The 27,932-nt window shown below is 41.0% G+C and overlaps 2 protein-coding genes and 2 long non-coding RNA genes across 4 annotated transcripts in view; 2 read left to right on the top strand and 2 right to left on the bottom strand.

The window, feature by feature from the left end:
* The window catches only part of LOC307169827 (cell adhesion molecule CEACAM1-like), a 444,926-nt gene that overhangs the window by 126,706 nt on the left and 290,288 nt on the right, over positions 1–27,932 (bottom strand). The gene's annotated exons all lie outside the window — the stretch shown is intronic.
* Positions 1–27,932, top strand: part of LOC307169900 — a 351,093-nt gene that overhangs the window by 126,722 nt on the left and 196,439 nt on the right. The gene's annotated exons all lie outside the window — the stretch shown is intronic.
* LOC307169899 overlaps positions 1–27,932 on the top strand; it is a 92,178-nt gene that overhangs the window by 52,303 nt on the left and 11,943 nt on the right. The gene's annotated exons all lie outside the window — the stretch shown is intronic.
* Positions 20,307–27,613, bottom strand: LOC307170310 (interferon-induced very large GTPase 1-like). Its single transcript, XM_079891396.1, has one exon. The coding sequence runs from the start codon at positions 27,524–27,526 to the stop codon at positions 21,191–21,193; it is 6,336 nt and encodes a 2,111-aa protein (XP_079747522.1). The 5' UTR covers positions 27,527–27,613; the 3' UTR covers positions 20,307–21,190.

The raw sequence follows: 27,932 nt of genomic DNA, 5'->3' as shown, positions 1-27,932 counted from the left end.
TACTGCAGAAGCTGCACCGATCCGTCTGTCAATCTCCCGTTCCATCCTTCCCTCACTCGTGAACAATACTCCAAGATACTTAAACTCCTCCACTTGAGGCAGGAGCTCTCCACCAACCTGAAGTGGGCAAGCCACCCTTTTCCGACTGAGGACCATGGCCTCGGATTTGGAGGTGCTGATTATCATCCCAGCCGCTTCAAACTCGGCTGCAAACCGTCCCAGTGCATGCTGAAGGTCCTGGTCTGATGAGGCCAGCACGACAACATCATCCGCAAAAAGCAGACAAAATCGTGTGGTCCCCAAACCTGACCCCCTCCGGCCCCTGGCTACGCCTAGAAATTCTGTCCTTAAAAATTATGAACAGAACCGGCGACAAAGGGCAGCCCTGCCGGAGTCCAACATGCACTGGGAACAAGTCTGACTTACTGCCGGCAATCTTGCCGTACTTTGATGTCATATGCCGATCATTCTGCACAGCGATGGTCTGATGATGAACTGATGAAGGTCATTAACAGATAAAAGTTGGTGTATGTTGCTATCTGGGTCAGAATCAAGCATTTAACCCTCTGGGCTTCTTCGCCCGAAAACGGGCGAAAACTTGAACGTTTCGAATTGTTTAATTTTTTTGCTTCATCGGATGGGGGTGAAACTTGGTGACTTTTCTTTTATTACCTATATGAACACACAAAAAAATCAAGGAGATGATTCTGATATGTTAAAGGGTCGTAAAAAAAAAAGTCACACTTAGCTTCCTCCCGCCCGAAAACGGGCGACATAGGAAATGAATGGGAAATACGAAAAAATAGGAAAACTCAGAGAAACTTTTGGTGGTACAAGCTACAGATCAGCCACTGTGCTGAAAAAAAGTGTACAGCAATGAAGGGGTGACACTCTAAAACATCAAGAGTGCAAAAAAGACACCCTCCCCCCCACACACACACACCCACACACACAAACACACACACACACACAGAGAAATGAACTGGTAAGACTGAAACAGCAAATTTTGCCCCAAACTATATAAAAATTATATAATCATAATAACTCCAAAACTATAGCAAGGAGAGTCAAAAGGTAGGTATCGTTTGAAAGAACACCTTTTAAATGTTTTGAAAATATAAATTACATTACATTTGGACATTGTCCCGCCAAGAAACGGTGGATAAAAGACAATATATATATATAATTTTTATTATGATTTTGCATATCTTTCATATTTGTCATGGAATAACTCAGGAAGGAAATAAGGTAGGAGGAAAATTATTTTTTAGTGAAGTCCCCCTACATGTTAGCTGCATCTGGATAAAAAAAGAATAATTTTTGGATAAAGGAATCAAAAATTACAGCATTTTGAAAAGAGATAGCCTTTTTGTACAGTCTTTCACACCCCCTCATGGGCAATTTTTTCTCCATGAAGAATATCTTGTCATAAAAGCAATAGATTATGTTAATTTTGGGCTCATTTTAATTGTAATAATATGCTGTAAAAAATGAAGTGCCATTTTCAATTATCTGAGAATGTTTCATGAGCTGTATGATGTTTTTGACACATTGCAGTACATTATTTTATAGATTATGAAAAAAAGAGAAATTCTATGTATCAGCAAATAACTCAGCAATACTTAAGAGTTTTTCAAAGTGGATACATTCACTGTAAAGTTCAGACTCTAAGCTTTCAAATGACATCAACTTTGTGTTTATCAAGGCAAGATTTTTGAAAAATATGGTAATAAATATTTTCGCAGCTAGGTGGCGCCTGCTGGCGGTACACTTGGTTTTAGAGGGATTACTCAGCACTCGTTAGGAATTAATACATTTAATTAGATGCATTAAAAAGCTGAGATTCTAAGCTTTAAAATGATATATAATTTGTGTTGTTCCATTCAGTGGTTGATTAGTAATAAATTGTTTTCTTTCCGAATGGGAATAAATCAAATAAATAAATAAAAAAGCTATAGGCCGCCTATGGGCGGTTATAGGACATGACACAAATTAATAAATTTTGAAGCCACTAGGTGGCGCTCTTCTCACTTGAAATTTTTTTTTTTTTTAGGCCTGCACTCTAATTTGATGTGAAATGTTGCATTTATTGAAAAATAAAATAAAATAAATAAAATAAAAAATATATATATTAATTCTAATGGAAAAAATAGCTCATAAAAAATACATAATTAATGCAAAGTATCATTAAAAATTCTATATAATAATCAGAAAACATTATAGAACAAAACAATATTTGATTGGTTATCCTAGGACAAAGTTAAGTACAATTTTAAGGCTTCGCCCGTTTTCGGGCGGGAGGAAGCTAAGTGTGACCCAATTATGAAGAAGCCCAGAGGGTTAAGAGAGCCATGTAATAAAGAAATGTATTTATAAACCATGATTCTATAGAAAAACAACACAAGTGCCATTTTGTGTATAACATTTATTTTTTCCATCACTATATACCTGTATATTTCCATCCACATAATTTCATGCACATTTTGGGATATCGCATAAAAAAACTGGATGGAAACAACATGCGCATAAATAAAAAAATAAAATAAAAAAAAACGTTTCACGATTGCATGGCATAATTGGACTAACCAATGGGCCGATCTCTTTGCACAGCACCAGAAATCTTGGTTTGGTCATTCTGAAATGAGTCAAAGTCAAAGGGATCGGCTTCTAAATGCAAGATAACATGACAATGTTTGTTGTGGTTCGTCTGTCATTTAGTGGCTTACAGCAACTTCCATTTTCTTAGTGATATAATCGCTAGCCCAACGTCCCGGGGCTATTGTGTTTTCCAGTCGGGCTACCAAAATGCATAACCGGCCTGCCCGACGGGCTATCTGAAATAGTGTTCGCTTCAGTCTTGTTATAATCAGATTCAGCGCATTCTTCATCTTCAATCCGCAGCGGCGCCGAGCAGAGCGCACGTCAGAAACAGAGGACAGGGTGTGTGTGTGTGTGTGTTCATCTGAGCCTCATTGTTCTGTCACTGCTCGTCAATGTCAGAATATTTGAGATGACCAATCAAATCAATGTAGGCGGGCTTTATGTTCACAGAAGCTGCTGCGCGCGAATTTGAGCAGAGCAACTCGACGCTTCAGTTTACGGTCAAGTGCGAGATAATATGTAAGTAGCTAAACTAAACATTTCACATTTGACAGTTTTTTTAGGTCATAAATGTGAAACGAATGACAAAAATAATCAGGCAAACTAATATACTTTTGTCGAATTTCGCCATTTTGAACTGAAAATAGGCCTATATAACGTGACTCATGTAATGTAATAATTAGTTTACTGTCATTGTGAGGGGACAAGAAACATTAACAAAGCCGTTTTCATCATGTTAGGCACAAGATTAATAAAAAATGTGTGCATGTTGAGAATTAATATAATACAATTTGTAGCCTTCAGTAAATTAAAAAAGTTCAGCTTAGGAGGGGAAGAGACAGGGCAAGATGAGGAGACTGAGAGAAAAAGAAAGAGTGATGGAGAAGAAGTGAGAGCAGGTATTGACAAATAATCTACTGCCCGCTGACATGGTTTTAAAGCTATTTCTTATAATTTTTTTGACCTTCAAACATTTTGAAATGCACATATCAGATAAAAAAAAAAAAAAATTACCCCCCCCAACAACCTCAAATTTAGGACCTCTTTGATTATAATGCCCTGTCTATGGCCCTGTATTAGGAATAAGATCAATAATAAATGTGTACATATTGTGCTTTTTAAAAAATCCCCATAAATCATAAGCACTGTCTCAGAACGAGCTGTTCTCAGATTTGGGGCAATGTGACGTCACTTTGCACAGGCCCCTCCCATGACTGTTGATTGACACTGCAGTTTTAGCATAGACACACCCTGAGTACGCTGGACACAGTCCGCCATTGTTTCCACACCGGAGCAGCTGTAGACAAGAATGTCTTCTAAGCGATTGAGGTGTTTTGTTGTTGGATGCAGAATGAACATATCAGTCTTCAGTCTTCATTTACTCTCGTTGTTACTCGAGGATGGATCTCACCAACTGTTCGTGATCAAGCTTACAGTGTCCGGAGCGACAGGCCTAACGTTACTGATCGCGGCAGAAATGAAAGTGAGAGCGTGCACTTTATGACAGCTCATCGAGTCGTTTTACGGATATACAGTTTACCAGTTTATTTAGCACCCACTGAAAAGGTGTGTATATATTTGTTTACTGTTAGTTGTTGTAACGAGTGTTTTGTGTACTTCGCTGTGTATGTTCCATGCTAATGAAAGGGTGAGAGAGAGAGTTTATGGACAAGACTTTAATGCACACTTCTTTTACTGTGCTTACAGTGATTTTCTGGAGTAAAACTAACGCTTCATCTTTTATGTGATGTACAATAAACTTCATTGAACTCATCAGTATATTTTGGTCATCATTCGGACGGGGTCTGCTACAGCAGGCTTGTATTAATAGTGAATAAAAGCAGATGACAAATAAGTTATAACCGTAATTAAACTAAACTATACCTGTTCTATCTCCATACTTAAATTCTTCTCCTAGTCTTGATTGATGGTCAGCTGGTCTGGTCATGGCAAATTAGATTGAATTGTTTTAATTATTGATTGTTAATTTGTATATGCCATATATGATTGTGATGTCTGTGGGAGTATACTGCAAATTACTTTCCCTAAGGGGATAAATAAAACTGACTGACTAAAAAAAAAAAAATACAGCATACATTCTCTGGCTCTGTGGGCGTTATTGTCCGACTCCAGGTCGAAATGAACACTGCTACTGAGAGTTTCTGTTTTGATTTTATCAGATGAGATTGTCCTGGCTCCGCCCTTTGGGCCGGCAGCAGCAGTTCATTTGCATTTAAAGGGATACACACTAAAACGGCACGTTTTTCTGAGAGCCAAAAAATGACCATTTAAACATGCTGTAAAAAATTATCTGTTGGGTATTTTGAGCTAAAACTTCACATACACACTCTGGGGACATCAGAGACGTATTTTACATATTGTGAAATGGGGCATAATATGGGACCTTTAATGAAACTAGTTAATAGTGAGCATTAGACCCTAAACTAAAGTGTTACCTTTTTTATTTTATTTTTTTATCATACCCTCATTGGGGGCTGGGCCACAGACAGACTGATTCATGTTCCATACTGGACACACAAATTTTAGTTCAGTTAGAACCAGATGCATATTTGTATTGATGATTCTAATTTGATTATTTTATATACAATTGTTGATATTTCTGTTTTGAAAAAAGTTTTTGATTCATGTTTTGACTCCTAACCAATTTTCTACATTAAAAATTGTCTTTCGGGCTACCAAAATCTGAAGCGTGCCTGCCCGAAGGGCTACGAGTGATTTTGAAATTTTGCGAGCCCTAAGTTATGGTTTTGTTCTCTTCGACTCGTAGAATGGAAACGGTGCTTAATTTGGAAATGTTTTATGCGATATTCCAAATCCGCGCACAAGTTAGGCTAAATTCCCTACTTTGGATGGAATGTGTTTACTAGACGGTCACTAACACAAAATGCTGTAAAGCATGCAACTTTGAAAAATTATTATGAAAAGGAAATTGCTACTTACTCTTCAGTCTTTTTCGTTTACACTTCCTGTAGAGAATCACTGCAGCCACAACCATGGCCAGTAGCAACAACACGCATGTAAAAACATAGATTTTCATTGTAACATCTGAAGGTTGATTCAGTACTGGAGTTTCTGCATGTGAATCTGCAATGATTAGAGGGATACAGTCATAACTCTGACCCGTAAACAACTATTTTAAACGTCAAGGCATGGCAAGTTATTTATGTAGCACATATTATACACAATTGTAATACTTGAAAAAGATAAGCAATAAAAAATAACTGCAAATTTAAAATGTATTCAAATAAAAAAAATATTAATTAAACAAAAATAAAGTGATAGAGTGCAATCAGTAATATGCTGCACAGCGCTCAGTCTGAAAATACATGATGGTCTCCAAGGAAACGCTCATTCATCATGTGATTATTCGGAGATTCAGGGTTTTCACACTTTCTGACCAAATTATGATATTTACATGACTTTCGTTTGTGATGAAAGGATTTTCAAAAATAATTTTATAGACATTTTATAGACATTTTATCGCAAACAACTTGGCATCATTTTAATCAGTTAAATAAGGTATGGGCATAACTAGAAAAATATATATTTACTACAGAACTTAATATTTTATTCATTTCCACAGTGACTTGAAAACAATATTTAAAAATTAGTAATACATTTCATGACAAATTCATGCCATCATGGAGATAGATCCTGAGTACCGATCCTGATTTCCAAATCAAAGGTTTGGAAACATTATTAATTTGAATGTTTTTGAAAGAAATCTCTTATGCTCATGAAGCCCGCATTTATTTAATCAGAAATACCAGAAAAACAGTAATATTATTACAATTTAAAATAATGGTTTTCAATTTAATATACTTTAAAATATAATTTATTTCTGTGATACAAAGCTGAATTTTCAGCATCATTACTCCAGTCTTCAGTGTCACATGATTTGAATATCAAATTTGAATATCATTAAATTGATGAAAGGTGATAGTAAAGAAGGTGTATATTGTTAGAAAGATTTATCTTTTGAATAAATGCTGTTCTTTTTTTAACTATTTATTCATCAATAAATCCAGAAAAAAGGTATTACAGGTTCCCAAAAGAATATTAAGCAGCACAACTTTTTCAACATCGATAAGTATATATAAAAAAATATAGCTTTCCGAATAGGCTGTTTCCAAACTTTTGACCGGTACTGTATTTTAGTGGCGGTTCTAGAGGGGGGCCAGTGCCCCTGTGACAACAAGCTTGGACCCCCTTGTGGCCCCCCTAAATGTGGAGTGTGAAATAATTTTTACAAAACTATTTTTTGCTATCGTTGTTTTTCACATCCGTTATTAGACAGCACGGAACACAAATGTAACCCTAGAGGGACTGCTTAAATCGGATCTGCAGGTTTTTTTTCTATTCAGAAGTTGGTGGACGTTTTGCGCGAATATTATAGCCTAGTTCAAGCAAAGAAGGAAATATAGAGGTGAGTAAAGTTGTTAATATGTTGTATTGAAAAAATTGCCAAAACTGCATAGCGCTGCTTTAAGCTTTCATAACCATGCCTTACAAAAAAAAACAAAAAAAAAAACAACACTACAGCATCTTGAGACAAAACAATGGCACACACATATTTTAAGATATGACAGTGCAAGTTGCTTTCAGTTAAAACATCTCAAACATGCACTTTAGTCTGAAAATAGGCTTAAGCCTTGTCTGTGAAACCATCAATTGATAGACTTTATTAGAAAATACACTTTATTAGAAGTCGTCTGCTTCAGAGAAAAAAATGTGCTATTAATTATGTATTTTGCTGTGCTGAATTCAAATATGACAGTGAGAACAAGTGATTGGTTACTGTTTCCAAGATATTTAAGGTTTTACGTTTTACGTTTATGTATATTGTGTAGATAAAAATCAGCTATAAATGGTTATATAAATCAAATTTAGTTTGAAACATTTGTTCATATATTATTCCTATTCAGTGTCTACTCGGAGCTTCTTGGCTTGTTGTATTCGTTAGATGGAGCATCTCTTGTCTAGTCTGCAAGAATTAATGGGCTCCGTTTGCCCTGATCATCCATGACTTTTAGAAATAACATGATGCAATTCACATTATGTATGATGCAATAACAGCTTCAGATTGCATCATTCATTACTTTGCCTAAAAAGCAACTGTCCAAATGAAGTCATAGATCCAGTCAAAGATGTATTTAAGTCATTTCTGGTTTAAGAATGTCTTTCTAAATGTAATGATATAATTGTTGTTGTTCAAACAGTTCAGACTTGTGAAGATGAGATCATTTACACAGAACCAACGTTCCACAAACGAAAAGCACAGAAATCAGTAAGATAATTTACTACTAATTTATGTTCTGTGTCTCTATCACTTCAGCAGATATAAACACCAACTCAAATCACATATTACTCAATACACTCACACAGGATATTAATAAATATTTCCAGTGCCCAACATGAGGCACTGATGTCATTTTTCCTTGATGTAACTGCCACACCACTGACAGTAACTGAGAAGTAGATACAGTATAAATGTTTAACGGAATCAGGGTTACATCCGTAACTTAGGATTTTCTGTGAAATTTAAAACAAAACTGAAATAAGACTGTGTGGTTTATCTGTCAATCAGTGGCTGGTTACGGGAACTGCTTTAACTAGTCTTTCAAGTGAATCATGTGATTCTTCATATGCTTTAACTCTGTTAATAACTTTTATATATCAGTTACACAAAAAGTATATTTGTCTAATTTGAATCTGAACTTTAAGATTTATTACCTCTGGACTAGGTTTCCAGTAGTTTTTTTTTTTTTTTTTTTTCGTTGGCGCTTGCAACGCCAAGGTCATGGGTTCGATTCCCAGGGAAAGCAAGAACTGATAAGAATGTAAATGTCTACCTTGAAAATTCAATGTAAGTCGCTTTGGATAAAAGCGTCTTCCAAATTAATAAATGTAAATGGAACTGCTAGTTGGCCAGACTTCAAAGACACAAACACTGCATCTGAACTTACATACTGTCTAAGTAGGTAATACATTTGGATTTAAATGACTTCACGACCATTGAAAAACATGTTTTTTATCTAGTATGTCATGGTCATGTTCTTTTTAGTTTCTTTGTCATGGTTTTGTGGTCAAAAGTCATAAATGCAAAAAAGGGCAGAGGCTGCTTGTACAGTCTGTCCCCATCACTGTCAAAAATCAAACGCCCTCGCTAGCCAGAAATAGCACGTTGTCATATTTTTGTTTGTTGTTATTTAATGTATGGTATGAGCAAGTAAGATAAGACTGTTGTAAATACTAGCATTAGCATTTGCTCAATGATAGTAAAGAGCAACACACACACTGTCTTCATGTATTCGCCCACATCCTGAGCACAAGCTCCATACTTTAGCGCTGTTAGCAGCTAAATGCAAAAACAACAGAAACTCTTCTAAATCTCCAACGTAGCTGAACATTAAACACACACAAATATTTTCCTTTACTAACAAACACATGAAATTCAAGTTAATTTCATCATGTACTCTCCAGTTGGACAATCTATCACCGATGCAGTGAACATTACTTGCACAAACACTAGATCTTCTGTGAACTCAGGAAGTCACATGGGTCAAGACCAAATAAATGGGTCACAGCCACAGGTCTGTTCTGAGAGGGTTGCAGACAGCAGGGCAAAATGAATAAAAACAACTAACCAATTGTGCAAAATATAGGACAGTAAAAAGACTCATCAACCTCTAAATGGTAAGGACGCTTTCCTTATCTTTTGTTGTTGATGTCAAAAGGCTGTCCAATCTAAGTCTAAGGCAGAGCTTCACAAACAGCTGCAGTCTGGGCTAAATCAAGCACAGATATGGCCTATTCTGAATTATTTTTCCACATAATTCTTTTCTCAATTTGACATACGAAAACTAACGTTATAACTATAGCAAGGTTAGACCCGTGTTTATATTTCACTGTATTCAGTGAATTATTTCTATTGATTTCAGTCAGTTAGTCAGCTAGCAATTATCCGTCTCTGGGAAAACGTGCTGATGATGCTCATTAAAAGAAGAGTAGATCTTTCACATTACAATGAAATTAAATTCAGTTCTGATTCATGTGTCTTCCAAATACCTGAATTCTCTAGAACACCTTTGTTTTTCATTTCATTCATTCATGAAACACTTCACTTGGCTCAAGGTGATATAATGCTGGGCTCCAGGTTGCTTTAAATAACACTTGTGTTGTTATATATTATTTATCTTGCATTATGTTAGTAATATGACGTGTAATATACATTTGTGCATTTCATGCTAATATTAGGCCTACTTAATGTCAATATTTGATTTTAATGAAATCCCCTTACCTATGGAAGGTAAACAATTTTATAAAGTAAAGTGATGTCATTATTTTAGTAAAATGTGGGTCCCGAAGCAAAACCACTGAGAATCGCTGATAGAGAGATATCGTGTGATTTATTTATTTATTTTAATTATTTTTAATTATAATTTTTTTACAGAATGGTAAAGAAGAGGATCACACAGAGTACGCACCTGTCGCCATGAGCAGATCATTTTTTTCAGCTGTGTGACGCTTTCACTGGGAACCTCTGATGATAACCTTACCTGAGTCTGTGGAGACTGCTGAGAATCACACATTAAAAACCATTGATGATATACAAACTTCAGTTCCCTTTCGTCAGCAGGGAACTCCGACGCCTCGTCGGGGGAGTTCCCCTGACTGAATTGGGATCACGCTAGGGAGACCAATTGCCTTCAAGTGAATTAAAACGAGCCAATGAACATTGGCATGCAACATTTGCATTCCGAAGCCCGCCTACCAGCGCGGGTATAAAGCCCGGAAGCAAACATTGCATCATCGCTTTTTGCTTCGGAGCCGACCGGTTGTGTCCTCTTTGAGTGAATGAGCTTAAGATTGTATCTTTCTTACGCTCTACGAGTCTGCTGTTTTAGGAGGGGATCTTTCTGTGTTGGTGAGACGGCGCTTCAGCGACCACGCGATTCCTGTCTGCCGGCTGCATCTACACTGTTAATTCAAAAGCTGTTTTCACAGCTGGTAAACGGTTGAGTGCGCACAGCGGGCTTGCAGTTTCCCCGCTGTGTCGCCGCGTTGGATCCCTGTGTGCTTCAGCACAATAAAGAGAGTACTTTCTTCCTGAAAGAGCAACACGAGTGAAGATCGCGTCCTTTTCAGGATGACGTTTCACTCGTGTGTTTCTGGATGCGATCGTTTCCTGTCCTCATTGACGGCCACGACCGCTGTTTCACATGCCTAATCGGTGTGTTGAAGCTGCGTTCGTGGGTGGTTCATGCTCTCTCATGAGTGCATGACCACGTCGGCACGTTGTTCGTCTCCCCTTTTTAAAGGATCGAGCCGTTCAGCGTGCCGTGTGCCGTCGAGCGCCGGCTGACAGCGCGGGTTGTCACGGCAACTCAGCGCGCGTCATTCGGCGCTCTAGATGCGCGGCCGAGACTCGTGTGCCTCTCCGAGGTTGAGTCCCATTTGCTTGTTCCCCAATTTAGTTCCTTTTCTAAAAAGAGGACTACTTTGGTTAATGAGCATTTGGTGGTCTGAGGGTTACAGTGCGGAATGTCTCGCCAGGTGAAAGACCCTCTCGAGCTTCCTACTCCTCTAACGCATCGCAAACATGCTGAGACTGTGTTCGTGGGTGGTTTATGCTTTCTTATGAGAGCATGACTACGTCGGCACGTTGTTCGCCTTGCCTGCAGGCTTGAGCGCTCAGCATGCCGTGTGTCATCAAGGCGATGGCCACGTTCACTGTCTTGCATGCCTGGTTGACGGCCATGATCACTGTTTCACATGCCTAATCGGTGTGTTGAGACTGTGTTCGTGGGTGGTTCATGTTCTCTCATGAGTGCATGACCACGTCGGCACGTTGTTCGTCTCCCCTTTCTCGTAAAGGCTTGAGCCGCTCAGCATGCCGTGTGCCGTCGAGGCTTTCGGATGGGATTCTGGTCTTTCTCATGAGGGACCAAGCATTTCATTCGGGGCCCCATGGGAGGGCAGATGTCGATTGCTACATCGGAGAGAGGGCTGTTATACTCTGAAAATGATGCTTAGTTCCTACTATAATGGTGTGTTCTCATGCTGAAGATTCAGACTTGACAGCCACACTTTCCTGGGCTATTCTAAAGTGCCTGGATGTGTGTGAAATTTTGGCAGTATGGAAGCTTTTTGGTGCCAATATGGCAAGCCAAACATGCCTAAATCTGCAGAAGTTTTTCCTCTCTCACTACCCCTGCACTTTCACTGCACGTGGGTAGTTCTGACTCGGGGTGGAGCTGCGCTTAGTGACTGACCGTGATTAGTCACAACGCTGGCCCTCGGTCAGACGATGTCCACATTAGTGGTCCAGGAGCGCCTCAAAACCAGCCCGCTCAGAGTTTGTTTCCCCCTAGCAAATAGGTAGGGAAATGACTCTGAGAGAAGCGACCAGAGTATGTGACGTTCTGCTCTTCGGGAGTGCGTGTCATCACCACTCCTTCCCCCGGGGGAGGGCCGGGTGGAGAATTTTGTTTCTGTTCTGCCGCTGGTCATCCAGTCAGTGGTACCCAAAGTTTGAGCAGTCCACTTCCTCTAAGTCGCTCACGGGCCCCAGCGCTCAGATGGCAGTGAGGGCTTCGGCCTCGTCACTCTCGTCTCTCACTGGGTGAGGCGGAAACCAGGACTCTATGCCCCCGGGCCTCGCTCCTCGTTTCCCCTCACGGTCGAGGCTGGCAGTAAAATAAGACCAGTCTCCTCCATCCGAGAGGGTCAGAATGGCAGTGCGCGCCGCCCCTGAGCTGCGCCGCTCTCGTTCCCCTCTCCCCAGCTCTCAGATAGCAGTGGCGCCACCCCGGTCACGTCACTCCTGTCTGCCGCTGGGCGGGAAGGTATGGAGACCAGCAGCTGCCCTTGGGCCTCGCTCCTCGTCTCCTCCCCTTCTCTCGCCAGGCGACAGCCCGCAGCAGAACACTCTAGGGTCTTCTCTGCCGTCTGTCCCCCGGTGGAGGCAGGTAGGTGTTGTCCAAATACACACCCAGACCCCGCTCTCGGCCGCTACAATGCCACCGAAGCCGTGTCCCTGCCTTCCGCCTCGCTGCCCCTCCGCGGGTACGCCGGCGGTGCGGGTGGGCTCGTTGCGGCAGTTTCTCGGAGCCTGGCTAGCGCTCCCGAGGCCGTCGCACTGGCTCATCCACACCATCCGGCTCGGCTATGCAACTCAGTTTGCACACCGGCCTCCCAAGTTCAAGGGCATCCACTTTACCCGTGTGCGTCCAGTGGATGCTCCTATCTTGCGGAAAGAGATCGACGCCCTGCTGGCGAAGGACGCGATCGAGCCGGTCCCTCCAGCCGATATGAGGTCAGGGTTTTACAGCCCTTACTTCATTGTACCCAAGAAAGGCGGTGGGTTACGGCCAATCCTGGATCTGCGAGTATTGAATCGGGCCCTGCACAAGCTCCCGTTCAAGATGCTCACGCAGAAACGCATTTTCGAATGCATCCGTCCCCGGGATTGGTTTGCAGCGATCGACCTGAAGGACGCGTACTTTCATGTCTCGATTCTTCCTCGACACAGACCATTTCTTCGGTTTGCTTTCGAGGGTAGAGCATATCAGTACAAGGTCCTACCCTTCGGGCTGGCCCTGTCGCCCCGTGTCTTCACGAAAGTCGCGGAGGCGGCCATTGTTCCCATGAGAGAACAAGGCGTTCGCATTCTCAACTATCTCGACGACTGGCTCATTCTTGCTCACTCGCGAGATGTGTTGTGCGATCACAGGGACATGGTGCTCCGTCACCTCAGTCAGTTGGGGCTTCAGGTCAACTGGGAGAAGAGCAAACTCTGCCCCGTGCAGAGGATCTCTTATCTCGGTATGGAACTGGACTCGGTCGCTCAGACTGCGCGCCTCACAGAGGAGCGCATCCAGTCAGTGCTCACCTGTCTCAAGTCCTTTCGAGGCAGGACAGCGGTCCCACTGAAACAGTTTCAGAGGCTCCTGGGGCATATGGCAGCCGCAGTAACGCCGCTCGGCTTGTTGCATATGAGACCGCTCCAGCACTGGCTTCACGATCGAGTCCCGAGGTGGGCGTGGCAGAGCGGCACGTTCCGGGTCAAAGTCACCCCGCACTGTCGCCAAACCTTCACCCCTTGGTCGGATCCTGGGTTTCTACGGGCCGGAGTGCCCCTAGTCCAGGTTTCCAGGCATGCTGTGGTGTTCACAGATGCTTCTGCCAAGGGTTGGGGGGCCACGTACAAAGGGCATGCAGTCTCGGGTCTGTGGACGGGGCCCCAGCTGCATTGGCACATCAACTGCCTAGAGTTGCAAGCAGTACGCTTGGCCTTGTGTCACCTCAAGGGGTTTCTCAGACACAAGCACGTACTGGTCCGTACGGACAGCACTGCGACCGTTGCGTACATCAACCGACAAGGTGGTCTGCGCTCCCGTCGTATGTTGCGACTCGCCTCCCACCTCCTCCTATGGAGTCAGAAGCATCTGAGGTCGCTTCGTGCCGTTCATGTCCCAGGGGAGTTCAATTGTGTGGCCGACGAGCTTTCACGTCAGCCTCCCCTTCCGGGAGAATGGCGACTCCATCCCCAGGTGGTCCAGCTGATTTGGCGAATCTTCGGAGCCGCACAGGTAGACCTGTTTGCCTCTCCGGACACGACCCATTGCCAGTGGTATTACTCCCTGACCGAAGGAACTCTCGGCACGGATGCCCTTGCACACAGCTGGCCCCGGGACCTACGCAAATATGCGTTTCCCCCAGTGAGCCTTCTTGCACAGACTCTGTGCAAGGTCAGGGAGGACGAGGAGCAGGTCCTTTTGGTAGCCCCGTATTGGCCAACCCGGACTTGGTTCCCAGAACTCATGCTCCTCGCGACAGCCCCTCCTTGGCCGATTCCTCTGAGGAAGGACCTTCTTTCTCAGAGACGGGGCACTCTATGGCACCCGCGTCCAGACCTCTGGAAACTCCATGTCTGGTCCCTGGACGGGACGCGGAGGTTCTAGATGGCCTGCCACAGGCAGTGGTAGATACCATCTCTTCAGCTAGAGCCCCCTCTACGAGGCGCCTCTATGCTCTGAAGTGGAACCTGTTTGTCGGCTGGTGTTCTTCCCATGGGGAGAACCCACGAACTTGCCCGATCAGAGTCGTGCTCTCCTTCCTACAACAGGGGTTGGAGCGAAGGCTGTCTCCCTCCACCCTTAAAGTGTATGTTGCCGCAATAGCCGCACATCACGATGTAGTTGAAGGTAAGTCCGTGGGGAAGCACGACCTGGTCATCAGATTCCTCAAGGGTGCTAGGAGGCTAAATCCACCTCGCAACTTGCACCCTGTACCCTCTTGGGACTTAACTCTGGTGCTTAAAGCACTTCAAAGTCCTCCTTTTGAGCCTTTGCTGTCAGTCGAGCTTAATATCCTGTCCATTAAGACAGCGCTCCTGTTAGCATTGGCTTCCTTCAAGAGGGTGGGGGATCTGCAGGCATTTTCGGTCGACGAATCGTGCCTAGAGTTCGGGCCTGGCCTTGCTCAGGTTATATTGAGACCCAGGCTCGGATATGTGCCCAAGGTTCCTACCACTCCCTTCGTGGACCAGGTAGTGAACCTGCAAGCGCTGCCCCAGGAGGAGGCAGACCCAGCCCAAGCTTTTCTCTGTCCCGTCCGGGCCCTCCGGGTTTATATAGACAGAACGCAAAGCTTTAGGACCTCAGATCAGCTCTTTGTTTGTTACGGAGGCCAGCAGAAGGGGAAGGCTGTCTCCAAGCAGAGGTTAGCCCACTGGCTAGTGGATGCTATCACCAGGGCTTATGAGTCCCAGGGTGAGCCCTGCCCTCCCAGGTTGCGGGCTCATTCCACTAGGAGTGTTGCCGCTTCTTGGGCTCTGGCACAAGGCGCCTCGCTAACAGACATTTGTAGAGCTGCGGGCTGGGCGACACTGAACACGTTCGCTAGGTTTTATAGCCTACGTGTGGAACCGGTTTCCTCCCGAGTACTCGCTACGGCCAGTAATTAGAGGGAATAGGTGTGTCGGCTTGCGACGCCATTCCGTGAGCGGATACGTGCGTCTTTTTGCTCCGTTGGTTACCCAACAAACGGCTAACCTCGTAAGTTCCTCCATCACCCCTCCGGTGCCAGGCGTTGCGGCCGCCCGGCACCAGGTCTGCTACCTTCAGTAAGGAATTGCTAGTAGACTGGGTGCTTTTCCAGTGGTCCCTGCGGTGACCCATGATTGCCACGTGCAGTTCAGCCGTGTCTTCCCCTTGACAGACTCATTCTGTCGTCCCTGTTGAGTACGCTCCACACTCCTCCGGACTGGGACTACCTTCAAGGACTGCCATATGTTTCACTACCCTACGTGGTTAGTACATGTGTGTATTTGAGGGCCTTCCTCTAGGCTGCCTCAGCTTCCACAGCATTCCCCCCCATTATTATTTTCCTTGGGGACGGGCACGCTTTCCCAGTGTTATCCAATATCCACTGATTGGGTCTTGTAGAACAGCAGTGTGATTCCCTAGCTAGCTCCCGCAAAATTTCTGGAAACTGCTGCAGGGCTGTAGCTTAGCTGGGCGCTGGAAGGGGCCAGCACCATGGCGTTTTGGTAGGGATCCCAATTCGTCAGGGGAACTCCCCCGACGAGGCGTCGGAGTTCCCTGCTGACGAAAGGGAACGTCTCGGTTACGTATGTTAACCCTCGTTCCCTGAGTCCAGGGAACGGAGACGCCTCGTCCCGTCGCCATGTTGCTGTACCTTCGCGGAGGGCTGGACACTGTTCGGCTCCTCAGCGAAAAGCGATGATGCAATGTTTGCTTCCGGGCTTTATACCCGCGCTGGTAGGCGGGCTGCGGAATGCAAATGTTGCATGCCAATGTTCATTGGCTCGTTTTAATTCACTTGAAGGCAATTGGTCTCCCTAGCGTGATCCCAATTCGTCAGGGGAACTCCCCCGACGAGGCGTCTCCGTTCCCTGGACTCAGGGAACGAGGGTTACCATACGTAACCGAGACGATTTTTATTCTCAGCCAGGCATTTAACAATTTTGGACTGGTTTAACTTTGAGTATTATTTGGAAATCCCAGCAGACACACAGCAGGATCATTCTGAGGGGTTTGAAGAGAGATATTCAGAGATGGATTCATGAAAGGCTAAATAATAATTCTCCTAACTTTACCAATCATCAAAATTGTATGAATCAATTAAGAATTTTCAAGTCCGACTCTAAAAGCCTCACATCTCTCTTTTCTCCTTTTTTTCTTTACACCTGTAGTCAGAAACATAGGCGCCGATACCGTGGGTGCTCCGGGGCTCGAGCACCCACGGAAAATACCGAGCACCCACGTGTGCCAGTAGGCTACATTCATTTAAAATTAAACATTGCAGTTGGTGCTATGTGAAGCGTCTGTCACACTGTGATTGGTTATGTCGCTGTCAGTCGCCTGCTCCATATCCTTTCCACCAATCACAGCGTTTCTCGGATGAAAACGCCTCTTTAGTGACCCCGCTCTGTACGCAGAGACACGTTCATCCTGAAGAATTAACCACAATGGTGAGTCAGCAAATCAAATTTATACTGTGTGGACTTGTGTGACAGAGTCCTGCACTGGTTCGGGTACACGACGGGTGACCCGCAAATTTTACTCAAACGGGTGCAGGTCGGGTCGGACACGGGGGAAACACGGGTTTAAAACAATCACGTGCAAACGTAAAAATATATGCACATTTTTAGGAACACAAGTACAAAAATATGCCTGTATTTCAAGTTAATAAAATAATTTAAAATCCACATCATTTTATTTGAGCCTTGAGCCCACGCCCTCCCAGGAGTCTCTATACCTACTTTCACTTTTAAAAAGTCATCATAATCGCGCGCGCGATCTGCTTGCAGTCGAGATGGATGCTGAGGAGTTGAAGAAAATAATAGCTAGTGAAAACTGAAGAAAACAATGTTGTGAAAGGCTTACGGTTACGTGTCAGTTAAACTTTTCATCTCCAATCCTGTCTGTATTTGTGAGAAGTGGCGCTGTCCTGAGTTGAAAGATAGCCTACTTTACGGCTTTATTATCAAGTAAATAGGTGTGTGTAGTGTTCGTGTCGGCCGCTGTCCATTTCCTAAGGTTCTGAAATGCAAATTTTTTTTTATTTTTTTTTTATTTTTTTTAAAGGGCGTGCTCCCACGAGCACCCACGGAGGAAAACATAAATCGGCGCCTATGGTCAGAAATGTGGTTTGACCTGATGGACAAATACAGGTTCTGCATGAACACGTGGTTTACTGTAAGTTAGTAGCCTATTGTTACAAGCAGGAAGCTTTAAATCTTCACGTATTGATTTCCCTAAACACCACACTTTGTTTCCCCATTCCTAATCGGAAGTGTGTGGTTGTTGTCAGTTTGTGTCTGTCAATAAAATGTGGTTGAAGGGCATTTTTTTTCCCATTATTGTTTAGATGAAATTAGTTTGACTTCCGCTTTACACAAAACAGTTTTAGCCTACTACATAAAGTAGGCCTATACTGAAAATCAATGCTGTTTGACTGAATGACTGAACATAACATTCATTCCAAGGCAAAAAACAAAACAGTATTACAGATTTTGTAACTGCACATTTTGTCAAAATTGTGTTGTTGCTGTAAGACTGTTCTCAGACAGTTGGGTTTAGTGATGTTATATCATTGTTACAGAGTTTTGTCTTTGTGTGTAAGTTTCTGCCATCATGTGACTGATATTAAAGCTCCAATATGTAGGAATTTTGTAATAAAATTTCCGAAAATAACTTGCACAGTGTGATATATTTCCTCCAGTTGTGTACTTACAATATCTCAAAAGTCTCCAAAGATTTTTTATTTCAGAGAAATTCCGATTTTAAATAACTGGCCGTCCCGGAAAAGAAATGTCGCGCCTCAGTGACGCAATGTCCGCTCTATCCTTTTTTTCCGGTGTGGACCATGTGATTGGATATTCCACCACACCAGATTATTTTATTTTTTTTACAACAACTTTATTGAGGTTTTTTTTCTTATCACAATAAACAATAAAGACGTCTGACAAAGAATAAAAAAATAATAAAACAAAAAATATGACCCACCACACCGGAATATCGCATGGTCAAATGCGGAAGTGGTGGTTAAAGCGTTAAAGCCATAGACTGTATGGTTATAGCTGTTATGGATCACGAACTCTTTGGCGAGTATTGAAGTGCCAACAAAACGAAAGCGTCCATATTCTGATACACGCAGACTGTGTGACAAACGGAGGAATAAAACACGGATAAATATCGGCCAGGCGTTTTCGAGATGGAGAGAGCTGCGCGACTATCTTGGACTTGACAGAGACTCTGCTCTCGCGAGTGTATTGATAGACAGGTAAGACATGCAACTGTCAATAATAGCACTTATAAACAAAGCTATATTGCTCTTTGTACTTTGGTAAGGCTTTTTATCACGTGTGGTGACCGAGATTATGGCAGTACAATTAAATACAATCGGATATGATGTTAAAAAAATATATTTAGTCATTACTTGCAAATGTTCGTTCAAATTTACTTTTAGATATTGGTTTGAACACGTTAAACAACACGGCATTAACCATAAAAACGTAAAACTGCACAACATTAACCAAACAAATCATTTGACAAATAGCTGTATGTTGTAACGGGATAATATAGCATAACATTTCACGTTCCTTGCAGTTCATTAATTATGATGACATAAAATAATACGATCAGACATACAGGTAATACAAAAACAAATAAATTACCTCATCCGTGATCATGATTCATTAATTCCATGTAGATACATCGCTAGATGGTGAAAACGCATTAAAAACAACATCTCCCATCGTCACCTCCTTCATAGCGTCATCAAGCTTCGCCTTTGTTATTGTTGGAAACTGCGCCCTCTTGTGGTCAAATACCAAAGTCGCATACTGGAGCTTTAAATTGACTCAATATCAAAAGGTTATCTCACCTAAAAATTAAAATGGCCATAATTCACTCACCCTCATGTCGTTCCAATCCACACCTGTAAGACTTTATTATTAGAGAGCAACAGATAATCAACTCTATCAATATTTTTGACTGAAATTTTCACCTTTCTTTTTTTAGTTAATTTTATGACATTTGTTATAATTGATAAATATCTCTATCTGGTGGGTTTTTTAAGGAAGTGCATCAGAGCACTGTCAACTCAACAGGAAACAATGTTCACAGGAAAACGGACTAATGTGTTAATAACAGTATTCTTGTGAACAGCACCTTTTGTGATAAAAAAAACTCATAACTTCCATTATATCAAAGTTCAAATATTAATCAATGTAAGCCCTTATATACTCACAAGGTCATAAATAATCCCATTAAACAATTAATCAATGGACATAGGTCATTTCCACCCACCGGAGGATACAAGGTCAAAGGTGACAATTTTTAGCGAGAGGGTAAGGTCACCACTAGGGCAAGGTCAAAGGTCAACCCATCAATCAATTAGAGAGGCCATCAATCATTTTGACATAAGGTGGGTCTTATAAATACTGACAATGTTTCTTTAATCATTCGGCAGTCTTGCAGCCTGAACCCCTGCAAGAAACCCACCCTTACAAAGTCAACGCTCAAATCTGTCATTAGTCGAATGAAACCGAAAAAACAATAATGTATTAACAAATGTGTTTCATGGACTAGGAAGTAATGCTTCAGACTTGTTTTAAAGGTTGATTCCACTCTATAGGTATGTTTCAACAAGAGATTTATTGTGAATAACATAAAATTTAAAGGTTACAGTAATTTTACATTTACAGTCAATTCAGTTAATTTTTTTACTTGACTAATAAATGTATAGCAATTTCAATGAAAATTAATCAAGATCATAGTAAAGAATTTAAAACATACTTAAGTACATACAATAGGCAAAGATGCAAAAAGAGGCCTGCACACTCTAATAATGAAAATAAAGACACTTAATGTGAGATAAAAGCCACAGCTCTACTGAAAATTGGCAAGCCATTTCGGTCACATCATGTGACCTTTCTCAATGTATTATGTTCTTGTATAAATCATTTCTTTCATTTATACCCAACCAAACTTTCTCTGCATGCATGCATGCAAAAAAAGAGAACACAAATACAGCAGTACAAAATGATATGTAAATTTTTGAGGCAAATGAAAAGAAGAAACAATGTATAACAATTAACTGACATGATACATGATCAGCATTAGGATATACAAAGTATTGTCATTATATTTCCATTTAATATTCAAAGTAACACTTTCAGAAAAGGGACACGGTATGCTAACTTGTTAATATTACACTTGTTTAAATAGAAGTAATGTTCAAGAATTGTCAAAAGAGGAGGTAAGCAGCCACTTATATAGGCTACTGCTTTAAAATTATTGACATATTTAGATGAAGTTCCACCCAGATTTACATTTAAAAATTAATTCATATAAATTAATTCATATAAAGTTTAAGTTGGCATGATATGTTCAATACACAGATATCATTTTATACTGAAAGATGGATCCATTTAAAGTACAAACCAGTACAGAAATGATAAATGATGAAATAAGTTATTCTGTGATAACAACATTTAACATAAAATGTGTCTAATTATTTATGGTTTGTTTCATTATGCATTATGAATAATGTCATTCATCTCCTTTATAACTTTATCCTTTTTTATTTGTTTCCAGTTCTCTGGGATTTCGCCACGGCCTGCAAATGTGAAATTGCACTGCTTTTCCAATTGTTCACTAAAGGTGCAGATAAACCATTTCCAGTATAGTCTATCCTTATCATCTGCTGTAATTTTCCAGCTTTCGTAAGGAGGGCCTGCTTTTCTGTATTCTTTAAAAGAGATCCAATTTTCTGAGTTATGGCTTTTGAATTTGGCGTTGCTTATGACAGATGTTGAACAAAAGTCCAGAACAAATTTGATTTTGTTTTTATTTATATCCCAAAATTTGACATATTCGATAATCCTCTTTTTATGAAAAAGACCACCAATGGCCTGGCACCGATGCCACTGAACAGTGTGATCTGTTTGATGATCTGGAATGGTGTTAGTGCACACAGCTGTGCAGAAAGGACACTGCTCCCAGCACCCACTCAGCTGTTCAAAGAGAATATCAACTGGTTTTTCTTTTAGTTTGAAAATAATAGGCCCTGAGCCTAAGATACTTTTGGGGTCATTCCGTCCTTTTTTCAACATGTGCTTGAGTGAACTAGCAACTGTCTCCTGTAGGATTTGTGCATTATCAACATCCAGATTTTGAATAGTCCTGAAATCTTCTCTTGACAAAGGGATCTCCTGTCCAAGTCTCGAGCAAAATGCATCAAGCCACATCGAGGCATTGCCTTGTGCTTCTCTCATTTTTTCTGATGCAGAAGAGCACTCAACCATAACTCTCTCTGTTAGCTGTGACCAGCTGGAAGAAATGGTCTCCGACACCTTCATTTGTTCATCATTGATGTACTTCACAACACATTCTCTTATAAACTCTCGAAAGAAAGATTTTGGATCATTAATGTACTTAATGTATTCTTCAAAATTCTCATTTTCTGCCAAATGTTTCATAATGTGATGCTCCAAATTAGACTTATTTCCTCGAAGTGCTTCATGGTGATGTTTCAGGTAATCTGCTATTTCAATGCTTAATTTTTCAGAAAGTGCATAATGCATTGCTTCTTGAAGACTGTTTATTAAAACTGAGACAAAAGTCTTAACCGATTCTGCACCCTGACAGTAGTGCTTGTACAGCTGGAAGAAATATTGCTTTTTTTTCATTAAGTGTGCGAGGGGGTCATTTTCTGACCTAAACTTTTCATTTATTGTTTTAAGCTCCCTTGATGATGTTCTGCAAACATAAGCAGATAAGCAAGCTTTGTACAAACTTGTAAATTGGAAACCATGGGATTTCTCATAATTACTGGTCATTTCATCAATTTCTTCCAAAATCTCATGAATGAAGTTCTCTGTTACGGCATTACCACCTGCAGCCTTCTCTTTAATTATCTTGCTGATATCCTCCAGAATTTGTTTAGAAATGTCATTTCCAGTTAGATTCATCTGAGAATTGTTTATCCCAAAATTTGTGGCAATTAATGGTCGTTTAATATGCTTGCCAGTATCAAATTTGAAAAAATCCTCTGATTTATTACAAACAACATCTTTGTGTTTTGCAAAGCGAGGCAATAAGGCACTTTCTACCAAGCTCTGTATGTTTGTTTCTGTGTCCTTTGGATTCTTAGAGGACAGATCAGTTGTCCATTGTATCCAAAGTTTGTTAAATTCATCCAGTATTCGATCCTCATTTGGAGTTTGGTTATTGAGGGCAGCTGCTGCAGCCATGCCTTTCTGAAACAAGTCTGTTTCATACCCCCTCATATTGCTGTCAAGCTCTTGTTTGAGATTCCTTTGAATTACTTCCTTTAGACCATTTTTATATGTTTCTTCAGTGAGCTCTTCTTTCAAAATTTCCAATCTTCTATCAATTAAAACTCTCCACTGAGAGAGAATATCAGAATGATGCTTCTCCCTGAAATATTTGTCAACATCAGTTTTGATTGCTCTATGAGTATCTTCAAAGATGCCTTTTATATCTGACTCATTGATTGTATTTAACTCACAACATTTCACTCTGCAGTTCAAGGTCCTTTGTGTCTCTAATGCCATTTTCCTTAATTTCCAAGACCACCTCTGGTAATCTCTCTCAAGATCACTGTACACCTTCATATCCAAGGAATTACGGAAGTTAAAAACGAAGTTCTCATTTAGCAATGCATTCCATGTGTCTTTTATTCTCTCACTGAACTCTGACAGAGTGAGAAGTGTACTGTTTGGCTGCCAGGTTGAAATTGAGAGCACCCTCTTCTTAAGCTCCTGCACGTTCTCACTGTATGATGGGTTGGGTGAAGCCATTGGAGGGTCACCCTCCAAAAGATTCTTAAAGTAAAACACATCACGGTTCACATTAAACTTTATGATGTCATTGAAGCCTACAACCACTTGATTCTCTTCTTCTGCTGCAGCCCTGGAAATCTCATCAAGTTTCTCTATAAGCTGTATTCTTCCTCCTTGGTTTTTGTCTGTGGCTGTAATGTCTGAAACATTTTGGTGAACAAACATACAACTTGGCTTGATATTTACATTCTTCATTCTCAAAAATGCCTGAAAACAAACCTGGAGAATGTTTTGAATTTCACATAGATTTTCTCCCATTACATTTATCAGTGTAAGGTCACTGATTCCAATTATGAGGGTGGCCAATTCATTGTCATTTTTAACCACAACATCAGGGTCAGTTACTGTTGAGCGTAGTCCCTCTGTGTCCACTACAAGTAAATAATCAAACAACAACTCGTCCCTTATTTGTTCCTCGACTGGGAGTAGATGCATGAATGCTCCTCTTGTGCATGGTCCTGAACTTACAGCAAAATCAAGTCCGAACATTGTGTTGAGGAGAGTAGACTTTCCAGAACTTTGAAGTCCTACGACAGAAATTACTAGCACTCTTTTATCGCCAAGTTTGTGAATAAGTTTGTCCAGGACAGCACTGACCCACTCAATTGCCACATAATTTACATCTCCATCCATCAGTTCTAATGGGTGTCCAGAGAGCATCAAATCAACACCCATTTCAGGGAGCTTCTCAAGTGCAATTTCATGAATGGTCTTGCTCTCTTCAACAGACCTGTGGGATTCATATATTTGACTTATTTCACGAAACACATGTTGAAGCCCAAATGTGGCATGCTTTATTTTTTTAGATAATTCGCAAAGTTGAGTCTGGTATGTTCTTTTCTCTCCAGCTGATGTTTCTCTGTATTTTAGCCATGTTCTGTTATATTGTTTTGTAAGATCAACGAGATTATCTCTGAGAGCTTCATCAAGGCATTTTTTGAACCAGTTTAAAAAGTATAATCTTTCCTTTTCCTCTACATCGACAGCAGATTGAAGGAATTTTTCCATGAAAATGTTTTCTGATGATCTTTTCTGTTGGTCGGCTCTAATCTTCATTTTCTCGTCAGTTATTTCAGCACGCTGCTGCTCAATGCTCATGTTTTTTTTGCACTGTATACGATGAAACTCTTTGTCTTTGATGCACCACTGCCTCCACAACTCGCCTTGCAAAGGCAAATGAACATCTTTCAAACCTTTTGTCCTTTTCTCACCATATAATATGCCCATAAGCACCATAGCCTTTTCTCTTCCTTTCAATTCGACCTCTGTTTCAACAATGAATCCTTGCTGTCTTCCTTGTTCAAAATGATCTTTCAGGATTTTCTTCCGATTTCCTTTCGAGAGAACCTGATTAATTTTGAAAAGTGTTTCCTGGGTTAATTCAGCTTCATTTCGGTTTTTGGCAGCAATTCTGTTAGGATCACTTTTGTCCGTTGTCTCAATCCCAGAGAACAATGCAATTAAAGGTGTGCTGCATTCCAGAAAAGTTTTGATTCCCTCTTTTATTGCAGAATCACTGAGATTTTCAGGTAACAATAGTACAATGATGGAACTTATTCCCATAAGAAACTGGACCTGTTGTGGATGTTTGCAGGCATCACCATGGAGGTTGATAAAGGCCATACAGCTTTCAGAAATGTCACTTTTTTTCCCTCCTGAAAGGTACCAAGAAATCTCTGCTACCCCTTCCAGCAAAACTCGTGTCGTTGTACTTCCTCTACAGTGACGACTGAAGAAAGTGGGGTGCCCATTCTTGTTAATCATGTCATTCATAATTTTGGATTTCGAGTTTATGGAATTTCCCAGTCTCATGAAAGACACAACTGGAAGAGATGTGTCCAATACAGACCCTGCCACTGGAGATTGTTCTGTAGCTTGCAAAGTAAGTGCACTTATTTGGAGTGGCCAAACAGGTAATTCTATTTCTTGATTGGACAGATTGGGCACTAGCAGGGGCACTGCAAAATGGCATTTGGATAGCTGGGTAAAAATAAATTGGCGTACAAAATCATTGGAGCAATGATAAACTGCCATATAGATGTCCATGGGATGGATTTGAGCCTCATTAGCATTAAGAACAATTTCAGCTTTAAAATCGCAAAAACTCTCCAAGATGCGTGGTAAAGACTTAGATGAAATTTGTAATGTAGGTTCAATGCACAGGAACCTAACATTGACATCTAGTGTTAACAGTCTATAAATGAAGTGCAGCCATAGTTCTTGCTCTCTGACAGTTTTAGTAATGCATGTTGACAACATGTTTATATTATGAATATTTGAATTTGGCAGTTTTTCTGGATAATATTTAAGCAAATCTAATCTTTCAAACAACTCTTTGTATGGACTTGCAAGCTCAATATTTAGTTTAGAAAATCCATCTACTTGGGATTCTTTAACAGCATTCTCTGTTTTTGAGGTGTCTGCAGCTTCTTTGTTTTCCGAAAATCCAGTGGATGGGGAATTATCTTCTAGTTTTGAAGTACTGCAAAGCATTAACCTTAGTTGCTCCTCCAAGAGTTCCCAGTTTACATGTTTTGAGAAGTCAGCAATTGTTTTTTTCAGATCAGGATTAATGTTTCCTGTCACTGTCTTTTTGAAGGCATCAAGTGAATTTTCTTTATCCATAGATATTTCATGACCCTTGTAGCTTGGTGTCAACATCGTCAACAGAGTAAAGGCCTGTGCCTTCAAAATACTCTCCTTGCGAAATCCCCAATATTTTCTGTGTACATCTGAGAGCTCTTTAGTTAAGAAATCAATTTCCTGAAAACCCAAAAGGGGGTGAAAAGTATCCTCTTTGTGTCCAACATGCTTTGTGACTGACAGCACAAGTAAAACTAAGTCATCAAGACCATTTTCTTTCATAGTTTTAAGCCACATATTTATTGCATGGGTAACTTTGCATGTGATAGACACATTTTTGTCTTCATCAGAACTTTGCAGAAATTCTTCACTTGCTTTTTTTAGAACCATTGTTACATCAGATAACTGTTGGATGGGAGTAAACATGCCATATACATCTTTAGCCACCTCTGGGGTCCCTTTAACCCATTCTAAAATCTGTGCTCTGTTTGGGAATTTTTTGACTTGATGACAATGTGTCTCCATCACCAAGTATGTCAGGAATCGTATGTTGTCATCAGTATATGTTGTGGTCACATTGGTCAGGAATTTCTGAAGTGTCTCATTTGAAAGGAAAATATTAATCCATTGGTTGAATGATGTTGTGCATTCCTTAATTTGCCTTCTCATTTGGAGTAAATCTCTTAGATGTTTCTCAGCATCTGAAAGAGACCACTCATCCACTGACAGCATCATTTTTTCAGCTTCTTCAACAATTCTGAGTGATTTAATTTCATCTGCAGATTCTACATCCTGGTGTGTGATGTCTTTATAAGCGCTCATTAGAAATGTGCACAATCTGAGAGGGTCTTTAAATTGATCATTATGAGATGTTCTGATGATATCCCATACTGGAGTCAAAATCGATCCTCTGTCTATGACTGCCCAGGTTTTTGCATTTGCTGCAAGGTTGTTTTTCCACAGTATGTGATCATCGGTTTCAGCTGGACCTCCAAATTTATCAACAGAGAGCTGGACCACTGTATTGAGGTCGTCACTAAATCTAATCTGAGAATTTCCTTTTCCTTTTGAGATACTTATGTCATTTGAAGCTGAAATTGTCTTCTTTGCTTGCGCAGTACAATTTATTGCCAAGACCTTGCACACCTGGGCTTTCACTTTATCATGGTTTTGGTCTGAAAATCCCTGAGCATATGCCTTCCACCAAAATATTCCACCAAAATGTACTGGACCCTGAGACACATGAGACCCAAAACTTTCAAAGAATCTCTCTACCCGTTTCCGGAGAGAGGGATTTTCATCTTGATCAATGGCATGCAACAATTCATTGATTTCTGTTAGTTCTTTCTTTGCAGAGTCAGACAAAGTAAGCTGGTCAAAGAATGCTGAAGCAAGCGGCATGTAATGACAGACTGTCATTGCCACATAAGATTGTTCAGACTGACTTTGACAAGTTCTTGATGATAGAGAAGCTTTTTGTGAGCCAAACTTTGTTTGTGCAGGTAAAAACCCAAGATTCAGTTCTGCACTGTAGGTGTAGCCCAATTTTTCAACTGATCCTAAAAACTCTTGGTGAGATTTGTAGGAGGAAAACTCATACCTCATATAGTGAGAGGCGTGTCTTGGCCCAGCAAGTTTACAGTCATCAATACTGATCAATTGTTGTCGGTCCTTCAAAAGATCTTCCACTTTCCCAGTTTTGAAAATGCCCTGAAGTGCACAACCTCCTGAAGCTGAATTTACAATCTCTTTATCAGAAATGGATATGGCAGATAAACATTGTAAATAAATCATTATTTGTAGAGAACCTTGTTATCAAACTGTC

The sequence above is a fragment of the Squalius cephalus genome (genome assembly GCF_949319135.1).
Source record: "Squalius cephalus genome assembly, chromosome: 13".
Taxonomy (NCBI): domain Eukaryota; kingdom Metazoa; phylum Chordata; class Actinopteri; order Cypriniformes; family Leuciscidae; genus Squalius; species Squalius cephalus.
Note: the sequence above shows the minus strand (reverse complement) of the source record. Positions and strands in the feature narration are given on the sequence as shown.